The sequence below is a fragment of the Notamacropus eugenii genome, chromosome 5, assembly GCF_028372415.1.
Source record: "Notamacropus eugenii isolate mMacEug1 chromosome 5, mMacEug1.pri_v2, whole genome shotgun sequence".
Taxonomy (NCBI): domain Eukaryota; kingdom Metazoa; phylum Chordata; class Mammalia; order Diprotodontia; family Macropodidae; genus Notamacropus; species Notamacropus eugenii.
In genome coordinates this window covers 360,902,810-360,930,241 of record NC_092876.1, presented here as the reverse complement: position 1 = coordinate 360,930,241, position 27,432 = coordinate 360,902,810, and the positions used below count along the sequence as shown (strand labels likewise).

Sequence of the window (27,432 nt, the reverse complement as noted above, 5' to 3'; positions counted from 1 at the left end):
TCTTCACAGCCTCATCTGAACCTATCTTTCCCTTCTAACCTTATACATTACTCATGTTCCTGTATCCTATGGGGACCAAAGAGTCTACTCATCTCTGTTCCATGGGTGCCATGTGCCGCCTCCCTGACTCTGCAATGGCTGTCCCCCATTCCTTGAATGTACTTCTCTACTCCACCTCATAGTATCTCTCATTTCCTTCGAGATTTAGCTCAAGTATCTACATGAAGGCCTTCCCAATGCTCCCAACTACAAGTGCCCTTTCATTCTAAGTTGTAATTATTTGTTTCTATTTTGTTTACATATGTATACATACATGGCATCTCCCCTCAATGCAATATATGCTCCTTGAGAGCTGCGACTATTTCATTTTTGGTTTTTGTATCCCCGGCACCTATAATAGTACCTGACAATAAGCAGAAACTTAATAAATGAATGCTGATTAATTAATTTGATTTAATAAATAAGATTTTGATTGAGGTTGGTTAAGAGTGAAAGTAAAAGAGATGGACTTTAAAAATGTGAACACAGAATTGGCAGGACACGACAAATGATAGTATGCAGGTGGAAATGAAGAGGTAAGAATCAAAGATGACTTTAAGATTTCAAGCCTGTGTAATTGTGTGGATGGCAGCACCATCAACAGGAAGTTAGGGAGAAAGTTAGTTTTATGTATGTCTGTGTGTGTGAGAGGGGAAAGGTGTAAAAGACAGGGAAAGTGAGGCCATGTCTATATGATGGAGTGTTAAGGAAAGCATGAGGGAGGTCAAGTAGATATACCCTCTGATTAATTTTCATAACTTTTTACAATTAGGTATGATGATAATCTACAATTTCTCTGATGAAGCAAGTTCATGAATTAACTAAATGCTTGCATTAGGTTTACCACTTCTATTAGCACCACTACTACCCCTTCCCTGGAGTAAGACCAGAAATAAAAAACATACTTGCATTATGAACCACCATCAAAAGATGTGTCAAAATATAAACTGTTGTTCAGTTGGATGCTGCTTATTTTTTCAGAAAGGTAAGCTAAAAATCCACGTTTTTAACTTCTGATTAAGAAATTTTTAAGATTAAGAAAAACAATGCACATTTTTGTACTATGTACCAGTGTAAATTTTGGAAGCTAGTGACTTGAAACCATGTTGATGATACTTTGAATGTAATTGTAACACTTTGATATATTTTGATATATCCCATCTGAAAAAGTTAGAAATTCATAAACAGGAAAAAGATTACAGTGTGCCATTTATATTGGAATTAATTAGCAAATACAGTAAGCTTAAAAAACACAAAAAACAAACTCTTTTGCACTTACAAATGATCGAAGCTCAGATAATATATTAGATATTGTTGCATTGGGGTCATCATATTCCTGTGGCTGTTCAAAAGGACATCCCGCTTTATTAATTAGCCAAGCAGCAAGAGTGCAAAACATGTAAAACTGTTCACCTGGGTTGGTAGGCAAAGCAAAATAATGTCTGTTTCAAAGGAAAAAAAAAGAAATCTTAAAGAGCTGCAAAATAGTAACATCTACGATATTTCAAAAGGATGTTTTATTTTAATAACAACATTAAAAACAAACAAAAAGCTAATAATAGATCGCTTCATCAATTTCAATATACCCATATTAACATTAAAGTTTCTTAATACAGAGAATAACAGGTATTAGAGCTGCAAGGAAACGTACAGATAAAAGAGGCACCCAGAGTGACTAAGCCAATTTTTAAAAATATATTTATTATTCTGTTTTAAACTACCTAGAAAAGTTATACAGCTAGTTATTGACAGCATTGGATTTGATTACTTAGGTCTTCTGATAACTCAGTTCTGTGATCTTAACACTTCTACATGGCCTTTCCAAATTAAAGAATCAGAAAAAATCTTTACTGTTATTTGCACATGGAAATAGCTGAACTAGTATGTCTGTAGCACAAGGAAGAAAAGACATGAAATAAAGAAGTGTATCTGAAACTTAAAAAAGATTAAGAAGATCCTGAATGCATCATATGACTTAAAATGCTTTAAGATACCACATTCCAACTCCAAAATACACATGTTCAATGTGACTTCTAACCAATCCACCAAGTCCAACAAAAACCAGTCCCAGATCTGAGATACTATGAAATTTAGTACCAAATTTCAGAGCAAGATGGCTAGCAATAACATTAAAGTTCAGGAATTTTTCCTGCTTTTGTCATGATCATAAACTTCAATTTATAAAAAATCCATTTATTAAGAGCATGCTATCGATGCTGCAGTTGTCAACTTTTTTCAATACACAATCCACTTGTATTGAAACAGAAAGAAGGGCAAAGAAGGGAGATGATGTCATATTATAAATACAAGTACACACATCTCTCTTAAACCCTTCCACTGCTTCTCCCAAGAAGTATATATGGTTACAGATAGTTATTACTACACCTCTACTTTCTTGGTCAAAATTGATCAATGGAAATGAAAAAACCCAATGTCTCTATACACATATTTAAGATGCACTCAAGAGTCTTGATCCTGATTGAATTGGTCAGGTAATAGTGATAACATAATTGATATCAGAAACAAGCAACATATTACTTTTAATCTTAAAAATGTATTTGGGCAAAGTGTCGTATCTTTGGCAGTACAAATATTTTGCACAGAGTGGGCACTTAAGCGCTTGTTGAAATGAAATACAAACGAACCACATTATACTAATAATCCAGTCTAAGAAATCAATCTCTAATAACCTGTAAATCATGACCTATGACTAAAACCAACATTATAAGCACGTCGTTCTTTTCCTCCAACTTTTCACTGATTATGGATAAACTATGCAAGTGAGATGACTTAGATAAGGACCAGGCAGTTTAAAATTTTGGATGATTACAGGAATGAAGAGTAGAAGAAGGCGTTTGAGATAATTCCAGGAAAATTATTTGGACTTATCACACATTAAGTAAAGCAAGGGTGCTTCCAACTCTAATCTGAGCTCACTTGTCCAACACAAAAAGAACCAACGCTAATCTTCGCTATGGAAAGAAACGTATGAAACCAATTCATCTGGCTAAATCTAGAGTAGGTGGGTTGGTGAAGAAAGTGGTGGCTGTCTATTCTGGCCAAAGCAAAAGAGGCACTGCTTTGCGGATATATGACAGGTTCTGAACCTGCCCCCCAAACAAAGGTGTGCCGCTCCTCGGACTTCAGAGAACGAGCACCCCGGGGCGCACGCCAGGGGGAACAGATGTAGTCCCGAAAGTTCGGTCCATATGCCCCACGAATGCATCTTCCAGCCTCCCCTGGCATCGTGCCTTGCAAAAGTGACACATTTCGAAAGATATCCAATCGGAACTCTTGCACGCTCCCTACCCCCTCTCACCTAGGGCCCGGAACTCCTCGGGTTCGGTACTCCTGTCCTAGCTGGACCGGGCAAGCCCAGAAGATGGGGGCCACAAGGTAAAAGGGGTGCGTGCACTAAGCAACGGACGGGACCCCATCAGCCCCTGGGTCCGGCCTGCGCGGGGGGAAGGGGGCGTGGTCGCGGCCTCGGGGTCCTACCTGGACAGGGGCTTCAGGTTGTTTCTGCGCAAGATTTCCTCTTCGTAGCGCAGCAGTTTCAGCTTCTCCACCAGGTCTTCCATCACCACGAACATGTGGTAGGCCGCGCCAGGGCCGCGCTCCACGTACAGACCCTCCCCGGCCGCGTCCCCGCCACGGGGCCGAAGCACCGGGTCCTCTACGCCTACCGGAGACACCACGGCCGCAGCAACTGCCATTTCTGCGGGGGAGGAGGACAGGGGTGGGGGCGTGGGGGGGAGCGGCCCAACTACCTCCCCAGCAAGGCCGCATCCAACTCGGCCGCTAACGCAGGGCGCCGCCGTCGCCTGGCAACGCGTCAACCTCCGGTGACGTCACGCCCTTGCCTTGTGACGCCCACGCGCCCCGGGGCGCCACACCGACGTTCCCTAGACCCCGCCCACTCCACTCTGCATGAACGAACAGGTGGCGGGCGGGGCCGCCCAAACTCCTGGGCCAAGCGAAGACCTGGTCCGGTCCTACCTCCCGGTCTTGTTGTCTCCGACCTCCTCCTGCGCACTTTTTGATCCACTTACTCCGGGCTCTTGCCTGGTCTTTGAACGAGACCCTCCATCCCTCTTCTCTGGGCGTTGTCTCTGGCTGTTCCCCACACCTGGAACGTCCTCCTCCTCCGCTCCACCTGGCTTCCCTGAATCAGCTCAGCTAGCAGCCTGCCTGCTCCTGGAAGCCTTCCCCAGGCCCTCGGAATCGTTGTCTGTTTAGCCTGCGTATCTGTCTTTTGGTCGGTGTGTGTTCGTTTGCCTGTTGTCTCCCCCAATTTAATGGGACAAGGGACTCTCTTTTGCTTCTTTTGCATCCCTGGCGCTTAGCACAGGGATCAATGTTTATGAAGTTGGATAGGATGTAGGCATCGAGCAGAATATGTTTGTACCCCCTAGTGAGGCAGGCATAGATGCCAGCTCGTAGAACTCTGAATTTTGTGTAAGCTTCGAAGTTCCCTCCTCCTTCCCTCTGGCAAGAAATGATGTGTATTTTCTTCCCTAGTGCATCTTATTGCTTGCACTTTATAAAGTTCCTTAACAGATTTTGTAGGCTCTTAGAATAAAGAGGAAGGGGGCAGAACATTCTTTTTATCTGACCTATCACTGAAAACTCTCAATTTAGGGGATATTTACAGTGTGGAGGCATCGAGGTGGGAGGAGAGAGAGAGAGAGAGAGAGAGAGAGAGAGAGAGAGAGAGAGAGAGAGAGAGAGAGAGAGAGAGAGAGAGAGAGAGAGAGAGAAGGAAAATATGAGAGTTTTTGGTCTTGGTGCATTTTTGCCTGATGGAGACCAGGGCTTAAGGTAAAGGTGGAGACATCTACAACCAATTTACCTGCTACTGCAGAAATTAGTGGAGGGAGAGTGTTTGCAAAGCTCTGAAAAGTGGTCTTGTGAAGAGTACCTCAGAAGGGTTGTGATTGAAGAATGTCTGCAAGCTGTTGCTTAAAAACAAGTTTTAGAAAGTGATTTATAGCGGTTTTGAGGATAAAAATCACTTAGCACTTAATAACTATTACTTAGCAATTAGTGAGTGTCTTTAACTGGTTTCAAGGGTGAAGAAATGAGGAAAGTTCAAGTCTACAGATTTTCAACCACAAGGATTTCTGAAACCTTTTAAACTGGCCTTGCCACTTAATGGTATGGAAACTGAAGTCCAGAGTGATTCTAGAAAGGAAAATAGGCATTGAAGCCGTTAGATTTGCTCTTGAGGAAGTATACCAGCTTCAGATTCTGTTGGCAGGCAATGGTGTATGGCCTTCCCATGGGCTTTCTGTCTAAATATGTGGGAGAAATATAGTTATCAACTAAGGAATAAAACTTTCTCTATAGTTTCATTATTATTTTTTTTAAGAAGTAGTTACAGGAGATACAGAGGAAATGTTTGTAAAGTTTTAGATTAGAGATTAGAAAGACAGATTAGAAAAATCTCTTGATTTTTCACTGTTTAAACTAATTTCAGTGGATAAAATACCTTTCAAACCATTCCTTCTAGGTCTCATCAGGATTGTTTATCCAATAATTTTCATTCACTTGTACTTGGATATGGTAGCACTTGACAATGATATATTTTCTCTGTGTTCCTAGAAGGTAACAGTTATTTATCACGGGCAATTTCCATTTTCCTGAGGCTCTCTTCATCTCCTGGCATTAGTTGGCCCTGTTTTGCTTTTAATGTTCAGTAGCTCTCCTTACCTTTTCCAGGTGAAATGCTTAGCTGTAGCTTACAGCCTTCTAGGTCACAGGTTCTCCACCCCAGCCTAGAAAGATCCATCATTTTGTCATTATTGAGACTAGTGGATGTTTTCAAAAGTTGCTGGGATGAAAAAAGATTTATCAATAACCATCCCTCTGGTACTGAGCCTCTCTACATGGTGTGCAGTTAACAGACATAGTAGTTGCCAGGGCCCATTTTAAAACCTTTCCAGTTTGAGAGAAACTGCCCATGCTTAGGGTGAGCTAACACAGCCCTCAAAAATCCAAAATCAGCTGAAGTGGATCAGCTGATATTGTTTCCAGTTTTCTTCCATAGTTAAGCAGCTAATAAGGAAAGCAGACACTATAAAGAGGGCGGCTATAGGTTTAAAAAAAATAGTGTCAGGGAATTTGTCATCCAAAGTTGAGGCAGGAGTAAGTGTACCACATGGAGGGTTGGTGGTGAGCTTGGAGCTGGTCAGAAGATTCAAGCCACTCTTCCTTTTTCTGATTCTTCTGGTTCCTCCAGTTACTTAATAACTGGTGTTTTAGCAACAGAAAGTATTGTAGTATACTGTATTAGGGTAGGGAAGTCCTGGATTCTAGGCTGAATGACTAATACTTAATTGCTGTTACCTTGGTCAATTTCTCTTCTACTCATTTTTTTTTTGTTTTATCTATAAAATGAGGGTGTGGAACTAAATATTCTTTTTAGCGTATTCTAGCTCTGTCGTAAAACTGTGAAGCTTGGTTTATATGAGTTTAGATGAGTAGATCTGATTTATTCAATGCCCGTTTTCAACTGATTCCAAATAGCAACAATTGTAATAACAGCTAACATTTCTGGAGTGCTCCCTGTGTGCCAGTCACTCTGCTAAGCACTTTACAGTTATTATCTCATTTGGTCCTCACAGCAACCCTGGGAAATAGGTGCTGTTATTATCCCCATTTTACAGATGAAGGGAACTGGAGAGAAACAGAGGTTAAGCCCAGAGTCATTCAGCTTGTAAGTATATGAGGCCAAATTTGAACTCAGGTCTTCCTGATTCCGGGCCCAGTACTTTATATACCATGCCATGAAAGTGTTGAGGGTCAAATGGGAACTGAGAAATAGTATCTAAACATATAAAGTTTTAGTATTTCAGTATATATATTATATATAGTATATTATATATACATCTTATATGTTATATATACAATCAGTAACTTGTGAAAGTTCTAAGTGACTTGAAACTATTAATCTTTTATAACATACTCAAAAACTACTTAATGCCTACTATGTGTAAAGTATTGGGGGATAAAAGACTGACAAGGTTCCTCAAGAGTATAGAAAGACAATAGCGGTACCAATAGAAATGTAAACAGTAACCCAATTCAAGGACTTAATGAATTGATATGATATTTAGCAGACAGATCTGCCAGAGATAAACCGAAGAAATAGTGATCAATTCCACTGAACAAATGTCCCTTCAATTCCTTTCAAGATGAGGGTGGGGTGGAACAGTGGAGTAAAGGAGGGGCCTAGTACATTAGGACTACAGCAGGCCTGTATAACATATTGCCCACAGGTCACTTGTGGACCTACCAAAGGATTTCAGGTGACCCTGGAAAATGTAGAGAATAAAAATAAAAATGTAATGAGTGCTTTGTCCATGCCCTGGTTAACCTGCCTTCCACTAGTTATTATTGTGTCCTTAGTATGGTGGTGACCACATCCTGATAAACTGTTTCAGCAGGTTGGCTAAACCAGGTTGAAGATAAACTAGAGGTGAGTTGAGTTAGGGGGGGTGTCTACCTCAAGCATATGAAGACTTCCCCTAGTGGAATGGGCAGATGAGAACAATTTGTTCCAGCAGTCATGAAGGCAGCTGAAGCAGGCACTGTGGAAACACTCAGAGCTTGGTTAGACATCAAAGATGCCAATGTCATCCACTGCATCTGGAGCCACCACCAGCTGACTTGATTCTGTCCTGCCACTGGACTGTGATGACTCTGGAGGAGAAAGTGAGGCTGATAATTTCATGCAGCTCTCTCTCTCTTAAATTTACTTAACACATGAATCAAAAGACATCACCTGTCATTTTACAACCATTGGACCCATCATGTAACTGGTTAGGTGTGTTGCCACTGTGTACTCTCTCCTGTTTGTCACATAGCAACTAACCCTCATCAGTCTTTCCCTAATGACTAGACTCATTATGGCCCAAAGAAGTTTAGCCTATTTTAATTTTAGTCCCTACCTACTGCCAAGTTGTACAAGTCTGGACTACAAGGTTACAAAGATAAGTAATGTGTCTCACCTGAAGGGCTTTATAAGCAAGCAGGGAAGATAAGTCTTGCAAATTTTGCAAGTCTAAAAAGTTGTGACAGAAGATGTTTAAGGAATTCTTTCTACCCCTGTCCCACCCTATTGTGACTTTGTTTTTCAGGATAGCTTCTGCCAAGCCTAAACCCCTTGGAGACTTTCTTATATGTGCATAAAGTTAAATAAGCAATTGGAACCATCCCATAGAGCTTTCTGTTGCTCAGCCAAAAGACCCTAAATGCATTGAGTGAAACAAATTTATCAAAAATGATGGGACTGGATTCAGTAACCTTTGAGGTCCCTTCTAAGTCTATGAGGTAGACCGAGGCCCTGGCTCAAACTTGCCTAGCTGGGCTTGTTCTAGCTATCACATGGGAGGAATTAGCATTTTGCCAGGGTGGAGAAGGCTAGCTTTCCCCCACTCTTTGTGGGAAATCCCAGAATTATATAATACATAAATAGCCTGAAGATGCAGAAGTAGAGAGAGAGCCAAAAGGTGGGATGTCTCATTTTTTAAAATTTATTTTATTAAATATTTTTCAATTACATGAAAAAATTTTCACTTTAAGAAAAAAAACTCTTTGAGTTCCAAATTCTCTGTCTCCCTTCTTGAGAAGGTAAGCAATTTGGTGTCTGTTATACATATGGTGTTGCAGAAGAAAACAGATCAAAAAAGGACAAAAAAAAACAAAGTTAAAAAAAAGTATGCTAAAATATACATTCAGTTGTTTCTCTGGAGGTAGATAGGATTTTTTCATCATGGTTTCTTTGGAATTGCCTTCGATCATTGTTTTGATTAGAGTAACAGTCTTTCACAGTAGATCATCCTTACAATTTGCTGTTACTGTGTACAATGTTCACTTGGCTCTGCTCACTTCACTTTGCATGAGTTCAGATAAGTCTTCCCAGGTTTTTCTGAAATCATCCTGTTCATCATTTCTTACTGCACAGTAGTATTCTGTCATCATAATATACCACAACTTGTTTAGCCATTCCTCAATTGATGGCCAGTCTTTGCCACCACAAAAAAGCAGCCATGTACAGCTGAGAAAAAGGTATACTCCTTTCTCTACTCCATTCAGTTTTCTCCAAAGATCTATCATATTTAACTTTTCTAAGATGCTATTCATCTCTCTTTGACTTTCTTATTTATTTTCTGGCTAAACTTATCGGTATCTGAGAGGGGAAAGTTGAGATTCCCTCACTAGTATAGTTTTACTGCTTATTTCCTCTTGTAATTCATTTAACTTTTAAGAATTTGGATGCTATGCTATTTGGTGCATATATGTTTAGTATTGATATTACATCATTGTGGTTCCTTTTAGCAAGATGTACTTTTCTTGCTTATCCTTTTTAATTAGGTCTATTTTTGCTTTTGCTTTGTCTGAGATCATGATTGCTACCTCTGTCTTTTTTTACTCCAGCCAAAGCTTAGTAGATTCTGCTCTAGCTCCTTATTTCAAATCTGTCTGTCTCTCGGTTCAGATATGATTCTTGAAACAACATATTGTTGGATTCTGTTTTCTAATCCATGCTGCTATCTGCTTCCATTTTAAGGATGAATTCATCCCATTTATTTTACAGTTATGATTTCTAACTGTGGATTTCCCTCCATCCTATTTTCTTTTATTTATTCTCTCGTTTATCATGTCCTTCCTCTAAAGTTTGTTTTGCTTCTGACCGTTGTCTTCTTTTATCTGACCTCCCTTTTATAATACTACCTTTCTGTTATCTCCTTTTCCTCTTACTTCCCTGTTGGATAAGATGAATTTCTCTTACCAATTGAATATTTGTATGTGTGTGTCTTTCTCTCTCTCTCTCACACACACACACACATTTCACTGTTTGAACCAATTTATTTGTGAGGTTCAAGCATTGCATCATCCCCTCCCCCAATCTTCCCCTTCATTGCTAAACTCTTGATAATTTTCCCAATTCTTCCTCTCTCTTCTCCCAGGGCATCCCTCTTTCTCACCCATCCTTTTTTCTTTACATTATCCTAACATAATAAACTCACTCCTTTGCCCTCTTTTTATGTAGAATCCTTGTAACTGCTGTAATAAGGATAAAATTCTTAGGAATAGCAATTCCTATATAGAAAGGAAACAGTTTAACCTTATTGAGTCCTTTATGCTTTCTCTTTAATGTTTACCTTTTTATATTTCTCTTGAATCTTGTATTTAAAACTCAGATTTTTCTACTCAGCTCTGGTTTTTTCATCAGGAATTCTTGAAAGTCCTTTGTTTCATTAAATATTCATTTTTTCCCTTGAAGTACTATACTTACCTTTGCTGAATAGGTTATTATTTGTTGCAATCCTAATTCTTTTGCCTTCTAAAATTTCATGTTCCAAGCCCCACACTATTTTAATGTAGCAGCTGCTGAATTTTATGTGATTCTGACCATGGTTCCACAATATTTGAATTGTTTCTTTATGGCTGCTTGAAGTATTTTCTCCTTGACCAAGGAGCTCTGGAATTTGGCTATGATTATCCTGGAAATTTTTATTTGAGAGTCTTTCAGGAGGTGATCAATGGATTCTTTTGATTTCTGTTTTGTCCTCTGGATCTAAGATATTAAGGCAGTTTTCTTGGTTTTTTTTGAATGTGATGTCTAGGCTCTTTTTTCAACCATGACTTTCAGTTAATCCAGTAACTCTTAAATTATCTCTCTTTGACCTATTCTCAGTTGTTTTTCTAGTATTTCACATTTTCTTCTACTTTTTCCATTCTTTTGACTTTTGTTTTATTATTTCTTGATGTCTCATGGAGTCAGCTTCCACTTGCCTACTTTGTAAGGAAAATCTTCTATGCCTTGTGTTGCTCTCACTAGTTTTTTGATTGCAAATATTACATCTTGGGTAACTCGGTGGTAGAGTAGATCGAGTGTTGGGACCAGGCAGGAAGACTCCTCTTCCTGAGTTCAAATCCAACCTCAGACAGTTACTAGCTGTGTGACCTTTGGCAAGTCACTTAGCCCTGTTTGCTTTAGTTTTCTCATCTGTAAAATGAGCTAGAGAAGGAAATGATAAACCACTCCAGTATCTTTGCCGAGAAAACTCCAAATGGGGTCACAAACATGACTGACTAAACAAGTTACATCCTGAACCTCAACTTGTCAGTATTTTCTTCAACCAGCCTCGATTACTATGTCTTTACTTGCCTTTGTGCAAGTTATTTCACCTCTGTAGATTATAAGTAAAGCTCTTTGGAGTTGGGAACTTTTATTCTTTGGTGTTTGTATCCCCAGCACCTAGAACAATGCCATAATAGACATTTAATAAATGCTATATGAATGTAATTGTTTAGTGCTTTTGGTGAGCAGCAATTTCTTGGTAGACTTCATTGAATCCAGTTGCTCTTAAGCCCTATAATGTGCTGGTGACTGTTAAAGTATTAGCATGTCTAATGAGGGGACATAATTTGGAGTAACTAAACTCTTGTCATTATCATGTTGGTAAAACTTAGAAGAATCTTTTGTTTCTCGAGCAGTGGTTTTTCCAAGGGAACAGGATCCACAGAATCTAGTTTTCAAGTGGGCTATCAGGAAGCTCCAAGAATATGCTGGCAATATTTGTGAAAAAGGGAATTTTAAAAGTCTCTTCCACTTGCCTGAACAGCAATTGTCAAAACTTGGAAAGGAGAAGAAAGAGAATATTTTCTGTTGCTGCTTTAGAGAATGTTCAGTCAATGAAATGGTCATGTTTGGAATATTTTATAGTAACCTTTGCATCCAGATACAAGGAGTGGGAGAAAGACACTGAGAAGCAGCACGGATTGTGAACCCCTAGAAAGAGACTTGTTAGGACTGAGGACAATGGCCCCGAGGACCTCCTACTCACTTCTTGCAAAGGCTTCTTGGAAATCCTGAGCTCAATCTGACTTCTTTGGAAAAACCTCTATTTTCTTTTACAAAGCCACAAGTCAGGAAAAATGTCAAACTGGAGAGGTAGCTGGGTACAATGGAAAAAGTGACTGAGATTTAGATGTACTATTGATTCTAGAGCCTATTCTAACACTAGCTGTGGGACTGTGGGCAAATCAGCTTCTATGAGGCTTCTTTTCCTTTACCTTAGAGTTCTCATCTTAAATCTATAAAAATAAAGGGCTGGTATTAGATCGATGTTTCCCAACTGCTGATATACAGCCAATTTTTAATGGCTCCATAAAACTTTTACTACCAGAAAGCCTTACTACTTACATCTCTTAAGTTTAAACTGAACCCTGTCTCACTGCTTTTCCTTGACTGTGAGTACTTACCAATATATGTTAGGGAATCTTAAGTGCTGAGGCTTCAGAGGACTGAGCAGTCTGGGGTAAAGAATTTAAGTATTTTACAGTTTCGGTTGGAAAATACTGAGCTAGGAGCTCCACCATTGTACAAACTGTTTGGGCTTCATGGATTTACATATCATGTGGTATAACTATAAAATGATGTGACAGATTAATACTGTTTCCCATCCCCCAGTGGAAAATAATAACTGCCTTATAGTTAGAGACTATTTCTTTTTTAATCTTTGTAACTCTAGGATCTATCATAGCATTCGGTACACAGCAGGTACTTAATTGATGCTTGCTGAATTGTTTTCCAGTTGTGTTCTTAATTTTTAGCTAATATACAAATGCAATTTAATGTACACTTACTAAATGCTAGTAGCGCAAAGCACTGGTAGGCACTAGACAGACCAAGGAGAAATAAGACAGCCTCTTTCCTCCAGGGACTTACTATATTATTATTAGGAGTTTATAGTATATTAAAAGAGACATCCCAATGAGGATGAAGCTTACACCTGAACTTACGCCTTATAAAGTAGCTATGTCCCTCAAATTAATGATTTCTGGGAAGTCAGTGACATAAAACTGCTGTTCAGACTGTTATCACCTCTTGCCTAGATTATTGCAGTAGTTTTTTGATTAGTCTCTTTGTTTCCAGATTCTAGCCTCTTTAATTCATTCTCTACACAAGAGCCAAAATGATATTCCTAATGCATTTGTTGTTCAGTCACATCTCCTCTTTGTGACCCCCATGGAATCATCTGTAGGGTTTTGGCAAAGACACTGGAGTCATTTGCCATTTCCTTTTCCAGTGTGTACCCATTTTACAGATGACTTACTGAGGCAAATAGGAGTTAAGTGACTGTAGCACCAACATGACCTTCACAGTGGCCATGAATATGCCAGCACAATTCTGAATTGCAAAATACAACAGATTCTCTGCATGGAAGACAGAACTAAAACGTTTATTCAGATACCAAAAAGCCAAATCCCTCATAGTAACAAAAATTTATACACAATACAATGTGCAGGGGACAGCAAGACTTCCCACAAACCAGCTTCTCACAGACAAGCTCTCTCACTCATGCTAGTCACTTTCCCAGCTCTGACCGCTCTCTGATCAACTTCGTTTCAGCTTTGCTCTAACTCTTCCTCTTCCTGTTCCACCCTTCCTGTTCCACTCCTTCCTGTTCCATGTGACTTAGACTCATGTGACTCAGGCTTCCATGTGACTCAAGCAGGTCACAAGAGCCTGTTAATGGAGGGGAAAGATCTTCCTATTAAGAAGCAAAATTACATTAACAAAAAACAAAAATATATTATCAACCCAGTGACTTGTCCAGGTCACACAACTAGTTAAGTGTCTGAGGCCACATTTGAATTCAGGTCTTTCTGACTCTAGGCCAGTGCCCTATCCACTGCAATGCTTAGAAACCATGTGTATCAGTAGGTACCCCAAAATACACAAGATGGGGCTTACTACAACAAGTTCTTAGATCTGCATTCATAAAAGGAAAGCAACTTTCAAGGGGTTAACAATCACTTTAATCAAGCACAATCAAAATTTCATAGAAATTAAAAAATAAATCAACAGACAGTGCTTCCAAACTGCCTGACCATTACGTACGCACACGTCTCACCATTAATACATACACAGTTACTAGAGAGGGAAGCATCAACTTCTGGGTTTTAGCTGGGGAACTCCTTAACACCTTCCCAAAGTCTTTCTGGTCAACGAAACACTTCTAGTCAGTAAGCCCCAAAGTAAAACCTCACCCTCAGAGTATTTATGCACTTTTTAGAGCCAGAGGGCATAACCCTCTGACCCGGTGCCTCAATAGAAAAAACAAAGATATTTGGGACCATTCTACAAAACAACTCCCCCTAATCAAGCTTCCCACAATGGACTGGCCCATCAATGGGTGGGAAGGATCCTCCCCAATCACATTATTCAGTCAGAAGCACTTTTAGTAAAACAAAACAACAAAAGAGTCTAATTTAATTGCCATTACACCATCATGCCCTTCAGAATTAGTCTTCAGTGCCTCCTTATAGCTCCTGTGAAATAATACAATTAAACTGCTCTATTTGCCACTTAAAACCCTCTCAATCTGGGTTCAAGCTGTCTTTCTAGACTACTTCCCCTCATACCCTATGTGTGCCAGCCTATCTGGCCACTTTGCTATTTCCTTGGTCCAGGATATACGGGCTGGCGCCTGGCACACAGTAATGACTTAAATACTTATTGCTATGACATTTGATCTCTCACCTCCTTGACTTTGCACAAGCTGTCCTCCAGGCCTGGAATATTTTCCCTTCCCATCTCTGCCTCTTGGAATCCTTCATTGTCCCTAGATCTGAGGACAAGAGATATCTATTATTAAGCAAAGCCCTTGTGAGCTCCATCACCTACACCTAGCTCTAGGATTCCTTCTTTAATAATGATGTATTTATTTATTTTTCTGTATAGGTTGTTTCCCTCTAGGTGAATGTTAAGCTTTCTGAGGACAGGGAGTGTTTTGATTTTTTTATCTCTGTATCCCAAGAATCTAGCATAGTACTTGGAACACAATAGATGCTAAATAAATACTCATTGAGTTGAATTGAAGTAAGCGAAGCTACTAACTTTATCTTTGATTTCCTGGTTCCAGAACTGGTGATTTCAGTCTGTTTCAGATGATGGGGTTGTCTTATACTTTTTAAAATTTAAGACACTTAAGATATAATCTGCTATTACATAAACTCAGCTAAAAAAAAAACAGTGGATATGTAACTCCTAAATGTATTTCAAATATTGAGCCTGTTTTCATGATAGGAGTTCCATTCCATCAAATGTGCTAGTGGCAGTTTAATTTGTTACATATCGGGCTATTAACAAGGAGGATTGATCTGATTGCCAGAGTTTGAAGGTTAAATGGAAATTTAGTTTTACTCTGTGAGGGATAGATTAAAAAAATTCAATTTATTTCACAGTCAGAGGAAATTTTTTTTAAAAAAGAAATTAGATTCAAGACTAAGGAGTTGGATTAACACACACTTCTTAGAGGAAAGCTGCCAGTGGTATGTTAATGGAACTCCAAAGGCTCTGAGTAAGCTGAAAATCTTGCTAGAAAAGTCAGATCATTTCCTTTTTTTTTGTAGGAACCCTCACATGTGCACATATATTTGATATAGAAAAGCTTCAGGGTGATGAGTGATGACAGGAAGGACCTTTCAAATAACCAGTCTACAAACCTACGCCTTTTGGAAACCTGTCCTGTAGGTTAAGAGGCTTTTTGTAGTTAGAGAAATTATTTAGTACACTGGCAGGCAGAGGGAAGAGGGAGGTAGTCTTATATTAGAATTTAATCAACTCTTTTGGTCCTACTGGAAGAGAGAATTAGCCCCTGTTTAGTGCTGCCCACATTCTTTGTCCTGCAAGCATCAGCTTCCTGTCTTCTATAGCTTACTACTCTGTGATATACATTGATCACAATTATGGTTTACAAATCACTTTCCTTACAACCCTGTAAGATAGAGAATTCAAATACTTCTATTTTATATGAGTAACACAGATACCTGTAATTTCAGCTTTATAAAAAATATCACCAAAAATTGCCATGAAATTTAAAAAATTCAGTTAGAGAGGGATCACAGCCTCCCTGGTATATTTCAAATTGAATTTATGAAATAATTCTTACCTTGTTAGTACAACTCTGTTCAAGATGATAAGCAGGTAGAGATTAATGGGCTGATGAGAATCATAAACAAGCCAGAAGTCTGTGAAAAAGGTAGGCAGAAAGGTTTCTTGTGTGGACACTCTTAAATTCCTCTATCTCCTTCTCCATATTCATTTCTACCTAAAGAGAACCAGACTTCACCCCTCCCTGGGGTTGCCTGTATGTTACATCTATACTACAAAGGAAATTTAATACTATTAACCCTGCACTACTCACCCAGCTTCTCTAGCTTTGAGACAGTCCCTAACTGAAAGAGCGTATAGCTTCATGTTCAACAGAATAAATACCATTGATGCTGGTAGGGTGAGCAAGCATCTATTTATAATGCAAAATTGTCAGTCTAAAAATGGTAACTGTGCCAGAGCCATTAGTGATGATCATTACATCCAATACTTGAAAATTTATTTCCTTTTAAAATGTTTATAACAAACCTCTAATTTTAGGACATGATTGGGGAAAGATACCAAAATTTTGAAAAATTATTTTTGAAAAATCAACTGTACACTAGATAAGTGAGATCTGGCTTCGTTTGAAAGGTATTGAGTGTTAGGCTATAATTTGAAAGGATCAGTAGTATGACATGGCCACTAAAAGAAATGCAACCTTCAAAAAACAAATCTGTGCCTTCCTCAGAATGCCATTCTCTCTACCATAAAAACTGTAACTAATACATACCTCGGTAGTTGGTTGTTGTCTTTCATTCTCAAAAAGGACCAAAATGACATTACTATGTTATAGTCAAGTTACGATGTGACTGACTATGACTGATCAGACCATTATGAGCTCAGAATGCTCCACCACACGTTGGGCACAAATAGTCCATGTGTGAACATTTGGAGTGGGTTCTCTAAATTTGCACATGTATTTCTTTTGGGCTATTTCAATTTTTTGCACAGCTCCTTCTCTGATGAGGGCATGTCATGCTGGGTGGTCGGTGCCAGTGTCTCCCATGTCACACAATCAATTCCAAAGTTCTTCAGAGAGACCTTAAGAGTGTCCGTGCTTCACTTCTTCTGACCACTATGGGAGACCCCATGTGAGTTCTCTATAAAATAGTCTTTTAGGTCATTGTACATTTGGCATTTGAACAACGTGGCCAGCCTATCAGAGTTGCATTCTCTGTAGTAAGTTTGAATGTTTGACAGTTTAGTTTGAGAAAGGACTTCAGTGTCTGATATCCTACCAGGTGATCTTCACCTGGCAAATAATTTGACTAATAAACAAAAAAACAGCCATTAAATACTTAATACTTGACCCTCTGCTAACTCTGGGGATGTAGTCTCTGTACTCAAAGAGCTTACTTTTTTTTTTATTTTTTTTTATTTTTATTTTTTAATGTTTAACAATCACTGCCATACAATTGCGATTTTATCCCCCCCACCTACCCCCCACTACCCCCCTCCCTCCCCACGACTGCATACAATTCTGTATAGATTCTACATATACTTTCCTACTGAGTATATTTTCACTATAGTCATGCTATGTAGTCAGACTAAGATAAATGAAAGTAATCGTATAACAAATCAGAACATGATACACAAACACATACACATACACAAACATGATCTGCTACAATATGTGAGTGACTTCCATATTTCTCTCTCTGAGTGTGGAAGGCATTTTGCCTTGAGATCCACCATTGGGATTTTTTTTTTTTTTTGTAAGTTCTTGTGTTATTACAAAAATCCAAGTCTACCAGAAAAAACTCTCACACACTGTGGTCGTTGCTGTGCATAAAGTTCTCCTGGTTCTGCTCCTTTCACTCAGCATCAGGTCATATAAGTCCTTCCAGGCCTCTCTGAAGTCTTCTTGTTCATCATTTCTTATGACACAATAGTACTCCATTACATTCATATACCATAATTTATTCAGCCATTCCCCAATTGATGGACATCTCCTTGACTTCCAGTTTTTGGCAACTACATAGAGTGCTGCTATAAATATTTTTGTACATGTGGGACCCTTTCCCATTTTTATGATCTCTTGGGGATATAGTCCTAGTAGCGATATTGCTGGGTCAAAGGGTATGCACATTTTTGTAGCCCTTTGGGCATAGTTCCAAATTGCTCTCCAGAATGGTTGGATGCGCTCGCAGCTCCACCAACAATGAATTAGTGTTCCAACTCTCCCACATCCTCTCCAGCATTTATCATTTTCTTGTTCTGTCATGTTTGCCAATCTTATAGGTGTGATGTGGTACCTCAGAGTTGTTTTGATTTGCATCTCTCTAACCAATAGTGATTTAGAGCATTTTTTCATATGATTATAGATAGCTTTAATTTCTTCCTCTGAAAATTGCCTGTTCATATCCTTTGACCATTTATCAATTGGGGAATGACTTGTATGATTATACATTTGGATCACTTCTCTATATATTCTAGAAATGAGGCCTTTATCCCCGAGCTTAGTTGTAAAAATTCTTTCCCAGTTTACTACATCCCTCTGGATTTTGGTTGCATTGGGTTTGGTGTGCAAAAACTTCTCAGTTTAATGTAATCAAAGTTATCCATTTTGCATTTCATAATGCTTTCTATCTCTCCTTTAGTAAACAATTCTTCCTTTCTCCATAGATCTGATAAATACACTATTCCTTGCTTCTCCAGTTTATTCATGGTATCAATCTTTATACCTAAATCATGTACCCATTTGGACTTTATTCTTGTGTACGGTGTCAGGTATGGGTCTATGCCTAATTTCCGCCACACTGTTATCCAGTTTTCCCAGCAATTTTTGTCAAACAATGAGTTCTTATCCCAGAAGCTGGGGTCCTTGGGTTTATCAAACAGAAGGTTGCTATATTCCTTGCCTACTGCATCTTGAGTGCCAAGTCTATTCCACTTGTCTACCTCTCTGTTTCTTAGCCAATACCAAGTGGTTTTGATAATTGCTGCTTTATAGTACAGTTTGAGGTCTGGTAGCGCTAGGCCACCTTCCCAAGCATTTCTTTTCATTAGTCCCTTTGATATTCTGGACCTTTTGTTTTTCCAAATGAATTTTGATATTATTTTATCCAGCTCTAGAAAGTAATTGTCTGATAGTTTAATTGGTATGGCACTAAATAAGTATATTAATTTGGGTAGAATTGTCATTTTTATTATATTAGCACGGCCTACCCATGAGCAACTAATGTTTTTCCACTTACTTAAATCTGACTTTATTTGTGCAAAAAGTGTCTTGTAATTGTGTTCATATAATCCCTGGGTTTGTTTTGGCAGGTAGACTCCTAAGTATTTTATACTGTCTACCCTAGCTTTAAATGGGATTTCTCTTTCTGTCTCTTGCTGTTGGACTTTGTTGCTAATATATAGGAATGCAGAAGATTTGTGTGGGTTTATTTTGTACCCTGCAACTTTGCCAAAGTTGTTTATTAATTCAAGTAATTTTTTACTTGAATCTCTGGGATTCTCTAGGTAAATCATCATATCATCTGCAAAGAGTGATAACTTAGTTTCTTCTTTGGCTATTCTTATTCCTTGAATATCTTTATCTTGTCTAATTGCTACAGCTAACATTTCTAGTACCATATTGAATAATAGTGGTGATAATGGACAACCTTGTTTCACCCCTGATCTTATTGGGAATGCATCTAGCTTATCCCCATAGCATATAATGCTTGCTGAAGGTTTTAGATAGATATTGCTTATTATTTTATGGAAAGTTCCCTTTATTCCTGCGTTCTCCAATGTTTTTAGTAGGAATGGATATTGTATTTTGTCAAAAGCTTTTTCTGCATCTATTGAGATAATCATGTGGTTTTTGTTAGCTTTGTTGTTGATGTGATCGATAATGCTAATAGTTTTCCTAATATTGAACCAGCCCTGTAGTCCTGGTATGAATCCTACCTGATCATAATGTATTAATCTCGTGATAAGATGCTGTATTTGTTTTGCTAAAATCTTATTTAAAATTTTTGCATCTATATTCATTAGGGAAATTGGTCTATAATTTTCTTTCTCTGTTTTGTCTCTTCCTGGTTTGGGTATCAAAACCATATTTGTATCATAGAAAGAATTTGGGAGGACTCCTTCTTCCCCAATTTTCAAAAATAGTGTATGTAGTATTGGAATTAACTGTTCTTTAAATGTTTGATAGAATTCACTTGTGAATCCATCTGGCCCTGGAGATTTTTTCCTAGGGAGTTCATTGATGGCTTGTTCAATTTCTTTTTCTGAGATGGGGTTGTTTAAGTATTCAACTTCCTCTTCTGTTAATCTGGGCAATTTGTATTTTTTAAAATATTCATCCATCTCGTTTAGATTACCGAATTTGTGGGCATAAAGTTGGGCAAAGTAGTTTCTAATTATTGTTTTAATTTCCTCCTCACTGGAGGTGAGTTCACCCCTTTCATTTTTAATATTAGTAATTTGGTTTTCTTCTTTCTTTTTTTTAATCAGATTGACCAAAGGTTTATCAATTTTATTAGTTTTTTCATAAAACCAACTATTGGTTTTATTTATTAATTCAATAGTTTTCTTAATTTCAATTTTATTAATCTCTCCTTTGGTTTTCAGTATTTCTAATTTGGTATTTACTTGGGGATTTTCAATTTGTTCTTTTTCTAGCTTTTTCAACTGCAAGCCTAAGTCATTGATCTCCTCTTTCTCTATTTTATTTATGTAAGCATTCAAAGATATAAAACTTCCCCTAATAACTGCTTTTGCAGTATCCCATAAGTTTTGGTATGTTGTCTCACTATTGTCATTCTCTTGAATGAAATTGTTGATTGTTTCTATGATTTCTTCTTTAACCCAACCCTTCTTTAGAATTAGATTTTTGGTTTCTCTTTCCATGGCCTTTTATTACATGTAATTTTTAATGCATTATGATCTGAAAAGGATGCATTGATTATCTCTACCTTTCTGCACTGGATTGTGAGATTTTTATGTCCTAGTACATGGTCAATTTTTGTAAATGTTCCATGTACCGCTGAGAAAAAGGTATATTCCTTTCTATTCTCATTTAATTTTCTCCAAAGATCTATCATATCTACCTTATCCAGAGTTTTATTTACCTCCTTAAACTCTTTCTTGTTTATTTTGAGGTTGAATTTATCGAGTTCAGAGAGGGGGAGGTTGAGGTCCCCCACTAGTATAGTTTTGCTATCAATTTCTTCCTTCAACTCCCCCAACCTCTCCTCTAAGAATCTGGATGCTATACCACTTGGAGCATACATGTTTAGTAATGATATTGCTTCATTGTCTGTGGTGTCTTTTAGCAGGATATAGTTTCCATCCTTATCCCTTTTGATTAGATCTATTTCTGCTTTCGCTTTGTCTGAGATTAGGATTGCTACTCCTGCCTTTCTTACATGAGCTGAAGCACAATATATTCTGCTCCATCCTTTGACCTTTATCCTATGTGTATCCCCCCGTTTCAAATGTGTTTCTTGTAAGCAGCATATTGTTGGATTATGGCTTTTAATCCATTCTGCTATCCGTCTCCGTTTTATGGGAGAGTTCATTCCATTCACATTCACAGTTATGATTACAATCTGTGTATTTCCCTCCAACCTCTTTCCCACCATTTGTGCTTTTAGCTCTCCCGTCTCTCTTCTCCTCCTCAACAGTATTCACTTTTCTCCCCCTCCTCCTGCAGCCTTCCCCTCCTTCTTTTAGCCCCCCTCCCTTTTACTCCCCTTTACTCTTATTGCTTCTTTCCTCCCTTTTAGCCACCCTCCCCTTTCTTCCCCCTTCCCCTCCTACTACCTATAGAGCTAGTTAGGATTATCTACTTAAGATTATTGTTCCCTCATTTGAACAAATCAGATGAGAGTACCTCTCAAACAATGCTCATCTCCCTCCTCTCCTTCCCTCTACTATAGTTTTGTACTTCTTCCTGTGATATAATTTGCCATTTTCTGCTTCCCCCTTTCCACACCTCCTATTACATTCCCTTGTCATACTTAAATCATATTTTTGACATGACATCATTTACTTTATGCCCGTTCCCTCTACATATATCCCTTTTATCATAATAGCTGCACAGTGCTCAAGATTAACAGGTATCATCTTCCCTTATAGGGAGGTAAACAGTTTGCCCTAATTGAGTAGCAAGTTTTTGTTTTTGTTTTTTCCCCTCTGTTTACCTTTTTATGATTCTCTGGAGACCTGAATTTGAAGATCAAATTGTCTATTGAGTTCTGATGTTTTGGTCAGGAAGCTCTGGAAATCCCTTATTTCGTTGAATGACTTTCTTCTTGCCTGAAATGTTATGCTGAACTTTGCTGGGTAGTTGATCCTTGGTTGAAGTCCCAACTCTTTTGCTTTACGGAATATTGGGTTCCAATTCTTTCGATCTTTTAATGTAGAAGCTGCAAGGTCCTGTGTGATCCTGACTGTGTGTCCTTGATATTTGAATTGTTTCTTTCTGGCTGCTTGTAGTATTTTCTCCTTCACTTGATAGCTCTGGAATTTGGCAACTATATTTCTTGGGGTTTTGAGTTTGGGATCCCTTTTGGGAGGGGAACGGTGGATTCTTTCGATGACTATTTTGCCCTCTGAGTCTAGTACTTCTGGGCAGTTTTCCTTGATGATTTCCTGGAAGATATTGTCCAGACTCTTTTCTTCATCATGGGTTTCTGGCAGGCCAATAATTCTTAAATTTTCTCTCCTGGATCTATTTTCCAGGTCAGTTGTTTTTCCAATTAAATATTTTACATTTTCTTCTATCTTTTCATTCTTTAGATTTTGTTTGACTGATTCTTGTTGCCTCATTGAGTCATTAGTTTCTACTTGCCCAATTCTAATCTTCATCGTATTGTTTTCTTCAGTTAGCTTTTGCATCTCCTTTTCCATCTGACCAATTTTTCCCTTTAAGGAGCTATTTTCTCCATTTAATTTTTGTACTTCTTTTTCCGTTCGACCAATTTTCCCAGTTAGGTTTTGGGTTTCCTTTTCCATCTGATCAATTTTCCCAGTTAGGTTTTGGGTTTCCTTTTCCATTTGATTAACTCTTCCTTTTAGGGAATTATTCTCTCCAGTTAATTTTTGAACTTCCTTTTCCATTTCTTCAATTTTCTTTTTCAGAGTGATGTTCTCATCAGTGAATTCTTTTTTTATAATTTTAAAATCATTGGCCAGTTTTTCTTTTATATCCTTCTTCAGAAGTTCCAGGTAATCTAGTTGTGCTTGCGAGAAATTCATAGTTCCATCTGAGGTTTCAGATGGAAGTACAGTCTCAGCTCTGACCTCTTTGGTGTTTGTGTTTTGGTCCTTATCCCCATAGAAAGATTCTATGGTTTTTTCACTTTTCGTCTGCTTTTTCCGATTCATGATGTTGGCTGAGTGTTGTAGCTTTTGGTTCTTTCAGTCAGAAGATACAGATCTTTTAAGTTGAGTTGATGTGTGTCTAGGCTAAAAGCAGGCTTTTTTTTTGTTGTTGTTGTTTCCCAGATCAACCTTGGGGTTAGCTTGTTAGGTGTGTGGGAGGGGTGGTCTGATCTCAGGAGATCTCCTCAGCTGACTTGAGGCAAAGGCAAGGTCAGGGGATGGTGATCCCAGCTTCCCTATTGTCTTCCCTTTTCCCCTGGAGGGCTGGGGCACACCTAGAAGCTAATGCGTGTTCCCGCCCCTCCTGGGGCTCGTCTCCCGGCTCTGAGGCTTGCCTGGGTCTCAGTGCGAATTTTCTCTGCCCTGGCTCATCTGTCCCTCCAGATCGCCTCCGCCACAGTAGGAAGAATTCCCCCCTTGCCACTTTTCCAGCCTCTGGTGTTATGAGACCACCCGCCCCCTTCTGCTGTTCCCACTGATCCAGGATTAATCTGGGGAAGAATTTTATGGTTCCCTCACGGTCATCAGTGGGGAGGAGAGAGCACTTACTGATCACTCCGCCATCCCAGCTCCTGGAAGTTCAAGTAGTTGACCCACCAAAGTCCAGTCTTTAGGCTGAAGGTTTCAAGGGCTGCTGCGCTGATATCTGGCGCTCAGCGGCTCTCATCGGCTCGGCCTGGCTTATCTCCTGCTTCGCTGGTCTCGCCCGCCACTCTTGGGCCCCTCAGGTCCCCTCCACCCTGCCGCGCCGACCGCGCTGCACTGTGCGCCGGGGTCCCCCGCGGAACAGATCCCTCCCGTGGACCCTCCAGTCCAACCTGGGCTCCGAATCCGTCAAAGTCCGTCACCCACTGGATTCTACACCTCCAAAGTCTGTTCAGACTCTCCCCCCAGAGATATCCTGAGGAGTTTTTCCAGGAGCTTAGGTGAGTCGTTGCTTTCACTCCGCCATCTTGGCTCCACCCCCAAAGAGCTTACTTTCTAAAGTAGGAGCTTACTTTCTAAAGTAAGAGCTTTCTTTATAAAGTAGGAGAAAACACAAAAGAGTGGTGATCCCAGAGGAGTACTTCAGTCTGAAAAGTTACAGGAATCATGAGTTGATTGACACACCCCACCTTGGAACAATGGCAGAGTTGATCATGGTTCATAATTCAGTTGAGTGGGGAACGGGAAGATAGCAAGTCAGTTGGTGAGGCTGTGGATGAGAGAGTTTCTGAATGATGATATTATAGGTCCATTTGAGTATTGACTTTATTTCTGGACTATTATGTAGGAAAATCAGTAAATTTATTTTGTTTATCTCCAGAAGGCAGAATCAGGACCAATGGATTGTCCATAGAGAAATAGTTTTAGAACTAATACTAACACTTGATTCTACCTCAGCAATATCATTCACATCTATATACCCCTACTATATCCAGTAGATCACATGTCTAGAGCAGAAAGGCTCTTCAAAGTTCAGGGGTGTCAAGCATGTGGCCTTCAGGCCACATAAGTTCTGAACCAATTAAAATGGAAATGGAAATATTTAATAAAAATATAATAAAACATAGATAGTACTGCATTTAAAAACTAAATCAACATGTGTCCTGTAGAGATTCTTTGCTAACTCATTCTCCAAGGTCATGGAGGCAACAAAAGTGGATAGAGTGTTGGGCCTGGAGTCAGGAAGACCTGAATTTAAATCTGATGGGGTATGGGCTTTAGACTCCTCCCCCTTTAAAATTTCCCCATGAATTCCAAGAATCCAGCTCCAGAACCCAGATCCCTGGTTGAGGTGAATAATCCTTTTAACTGGCCTCTCATAGTCTTCCTTTTTGTCTGCACCTGGCCCTACCCTGGGCCATCACTCCTTGATTCCATCTAGACCCATTCCTTGACCACTGTATATCAGTGTCCATCCCCCATTAGATGGTTCAGATTCTTAAAATCTGGCTAATAGCATGGATTATTAAAATTTTATCCATCTTAACCTATGTTTTAATAAACCTTGTCTCTGAAAGAAAGCTTGAGTCATGCTTTCCAGGCAGGATCCACACTTTTGCCCTTGAATTTCAGGGTTCCCAGCACCCCCAGCCTCAGACACTAACTAGTTGTGTGCAAGTTTCTTAAGCTCTCTTTGCCCTAATCCATTGGAGAAGGAAATGCCAAACCACTCCAGTATCTTTGCCAAAAAAACCTCATGGACAGTATAGCCCCCTCAGACAAGACTGAACAACAACCATTTCCAAACCACACCCTCTAACCATAGGTATGCCTCAGGGCTCTGTCCTGGGCCATCTTCTCTTCTTCCTTGATATTATTTAACTTCGTGACCCTATGGATTTAATTATCATTTCTATGATGACAATTCTCAAATCTACTTATATTGGCCCATATTCTCTACTAACCTCCATTCTCAAAACTCCAAATGCCTTTCAGACTTCCCAAACTGACTGTATAACATATGTCTTAAATTTGACTTCTCTGAGACAGAACTCATTATCTTTTCCTCCAAACTCCCCCTTACCTCCTGCCCTTCCTATTACTGTAGGAGGGTAACACCATCCTCCCAGTCCCTCAGGCTCTCAACCTAGGAGTCATCCTAAACTCTTCACTATCTCCCCTACTCCTCTCTCCACAAACAATCTTTTGTCTAGGCCTATCAATTTCATGTTTGCATATCTCTCTCTGATATGCCCCCTTCTCTCCTCTGAAACTTCTGTTACTCTGGTACAGGCCCTTATCGCCTCACACTTGGACCATTGCAGTAGACTACTGATTAGTCTCCCTGTCTCAAGTCTCCTCCCATTTCAATCCATCCTCCATTCAGCCTAAAACTTATTTTCCTAAAGTTCAGGTCCAACCATCTTGCCCCCTCTACTCAATACACTCTATTGGCTCTGTATTGCATCAAAATCAAAATGCTCTGTTTGGAATTCAAAACCCTTCATAGCTTAGCTCCCTTCTACCTTTGTAGTCTTCTTTTACCTTACTCCCTGCCAGGATTTTTGATCCAATGGCACTGGCCTCCCTGTTATATGAGCAAGTTATTCCATCTCTTGGCTCCCGGCATTTTCTCTGACTGCCGCCTATGCCCGGAATGCTCTGTCTTCTCTGCTCTGCCTGCTGACCAGCCTGGTTCCCTTTAAGACCCAACTAAACTCCCTTCTGTTACTGGAAGCCTTCTCTCTCCCCTCTTAATTCTAATGCTTTTTCTTTATTAATAACTTACTGCTACTATCCTATATATAGCTTAATATGTATATATGATGTATGATATATGTATGTATGTGTGTGTGTGTGTGTGTATAAAATTGTTTGCATGTTGTCTCTTCTATCAGATTGAAAGCTCCTTGAGAGCATGGACTTTTTGCCTCCTTTTATATCCCCAGTGCTTATCATAGTGCCTGGCACTTAATAAATATTTATTGATTTATTGATCCTTATGTACAGTTTAATGGTCACCATTTGTATTCAAGTTTGACACCACTACGCTATATCATGCTGCATACTATAAATGTTATTGGATTTTAAACTCTTTGGTGTTTCTTTGCCTTATGTTTTTATTCCCACTTCTTTGTATGATAGATAATAAATGTAACTGAATATTTTAAAATAGAATAGTCTTTTAATAAGGTAGAGAGATTTTTCACTATCATAGGATCATCGATAATAACTAGCATTTATATAGCACTTTAATGTTTGTCAAATGCTCCACATGTATTATCTCATTTGAGAAAGTAAAGTAAAGGATAATTCAGGCAGAACAACTCTGTCAACTACTAATTATAGAGTGAATAGGTATTTTGCATGAATTAGGGAACCCACAGGCAACGGTTCTTTGGCATATGACCAATATATGTTAGCGATCTTAATCACAGTGAATGTCCTTGTGTCATTCATTCATATGAAAGGGTAGACTATTCATCATTTAAGCATTTTGGCAGTTGCTTAAATGGAGGGATTGTCTGATGTTTGGGACCCTGAGCACAGTTCTGCTTGAACCAGGCCTCATTCAAGTAGAAGTAAGGTTCTTCATACAAGTCATAATTAGAATCTTGAACTGTGTTCTTAATGCAGTATGTTAATTTCTGAAGTCATAGACTCCACGTTAATAAAGTGAGTTATGGTAT

General features: G+C 39.0%; 2 protein-coding genes across 7 annotated transcripts in view; one reads left to right on the top strand and one right to left on the bottom strand.

Moving 5' to 3' along the window:
• Positions 1-3,925, bottom strand: part of IFT57 (intraflagellar transport 57) — a 72,060-nt gene extending 68,135 nt beyond the window's left edge. For 2 of the 4 annotated variants that reach the window (XM_072614064.1, XM_072614065.1), the window contains exons 1-2: positions 3,538-3,868; positions 1,319-1,481 (exon numbers count right to left, since the gene is read on the bottom strand). In XM_072614064.1, coding sequence (XP_072470165.1) covers positions 1,319-1,481; positions 3,538-3,755 — 381 coding nt within the window. In that variant the 5' untranslated portion in view covers positions 3,756-3,868. Of the gene's footprint in view, positions 1-1,318; positions 1,482-3,537 lie in introns of all 4 variants that reach the window. The other 2 variants (XM_072614062.1, XM_072614061.1) reach the window with 2 other exon arrangements.
• The window catches only part of HHLA2 (HHLA2 member of B7 family), a 241,522-nt gene continuing 217,436 nt past the window's right edge, over positions 3,347-27,432 (top strand). The window contains exon 1 of one of the 3 annotated variants that reach the window (XM_072614070.1): positions 3,347-3,435. The gene's annotated coding sequence lies outside the window, so the exon portion shown is untranslated. Of the gene's footprint in view, positions 3,436-4,003; positions 4,302-23,508; positions 24,244-27,432 lie in introns of those variants that run through there. The other 2 variants (XM_072614069.1, XM_072614068.1) reach the window with 2 other exon arrangements.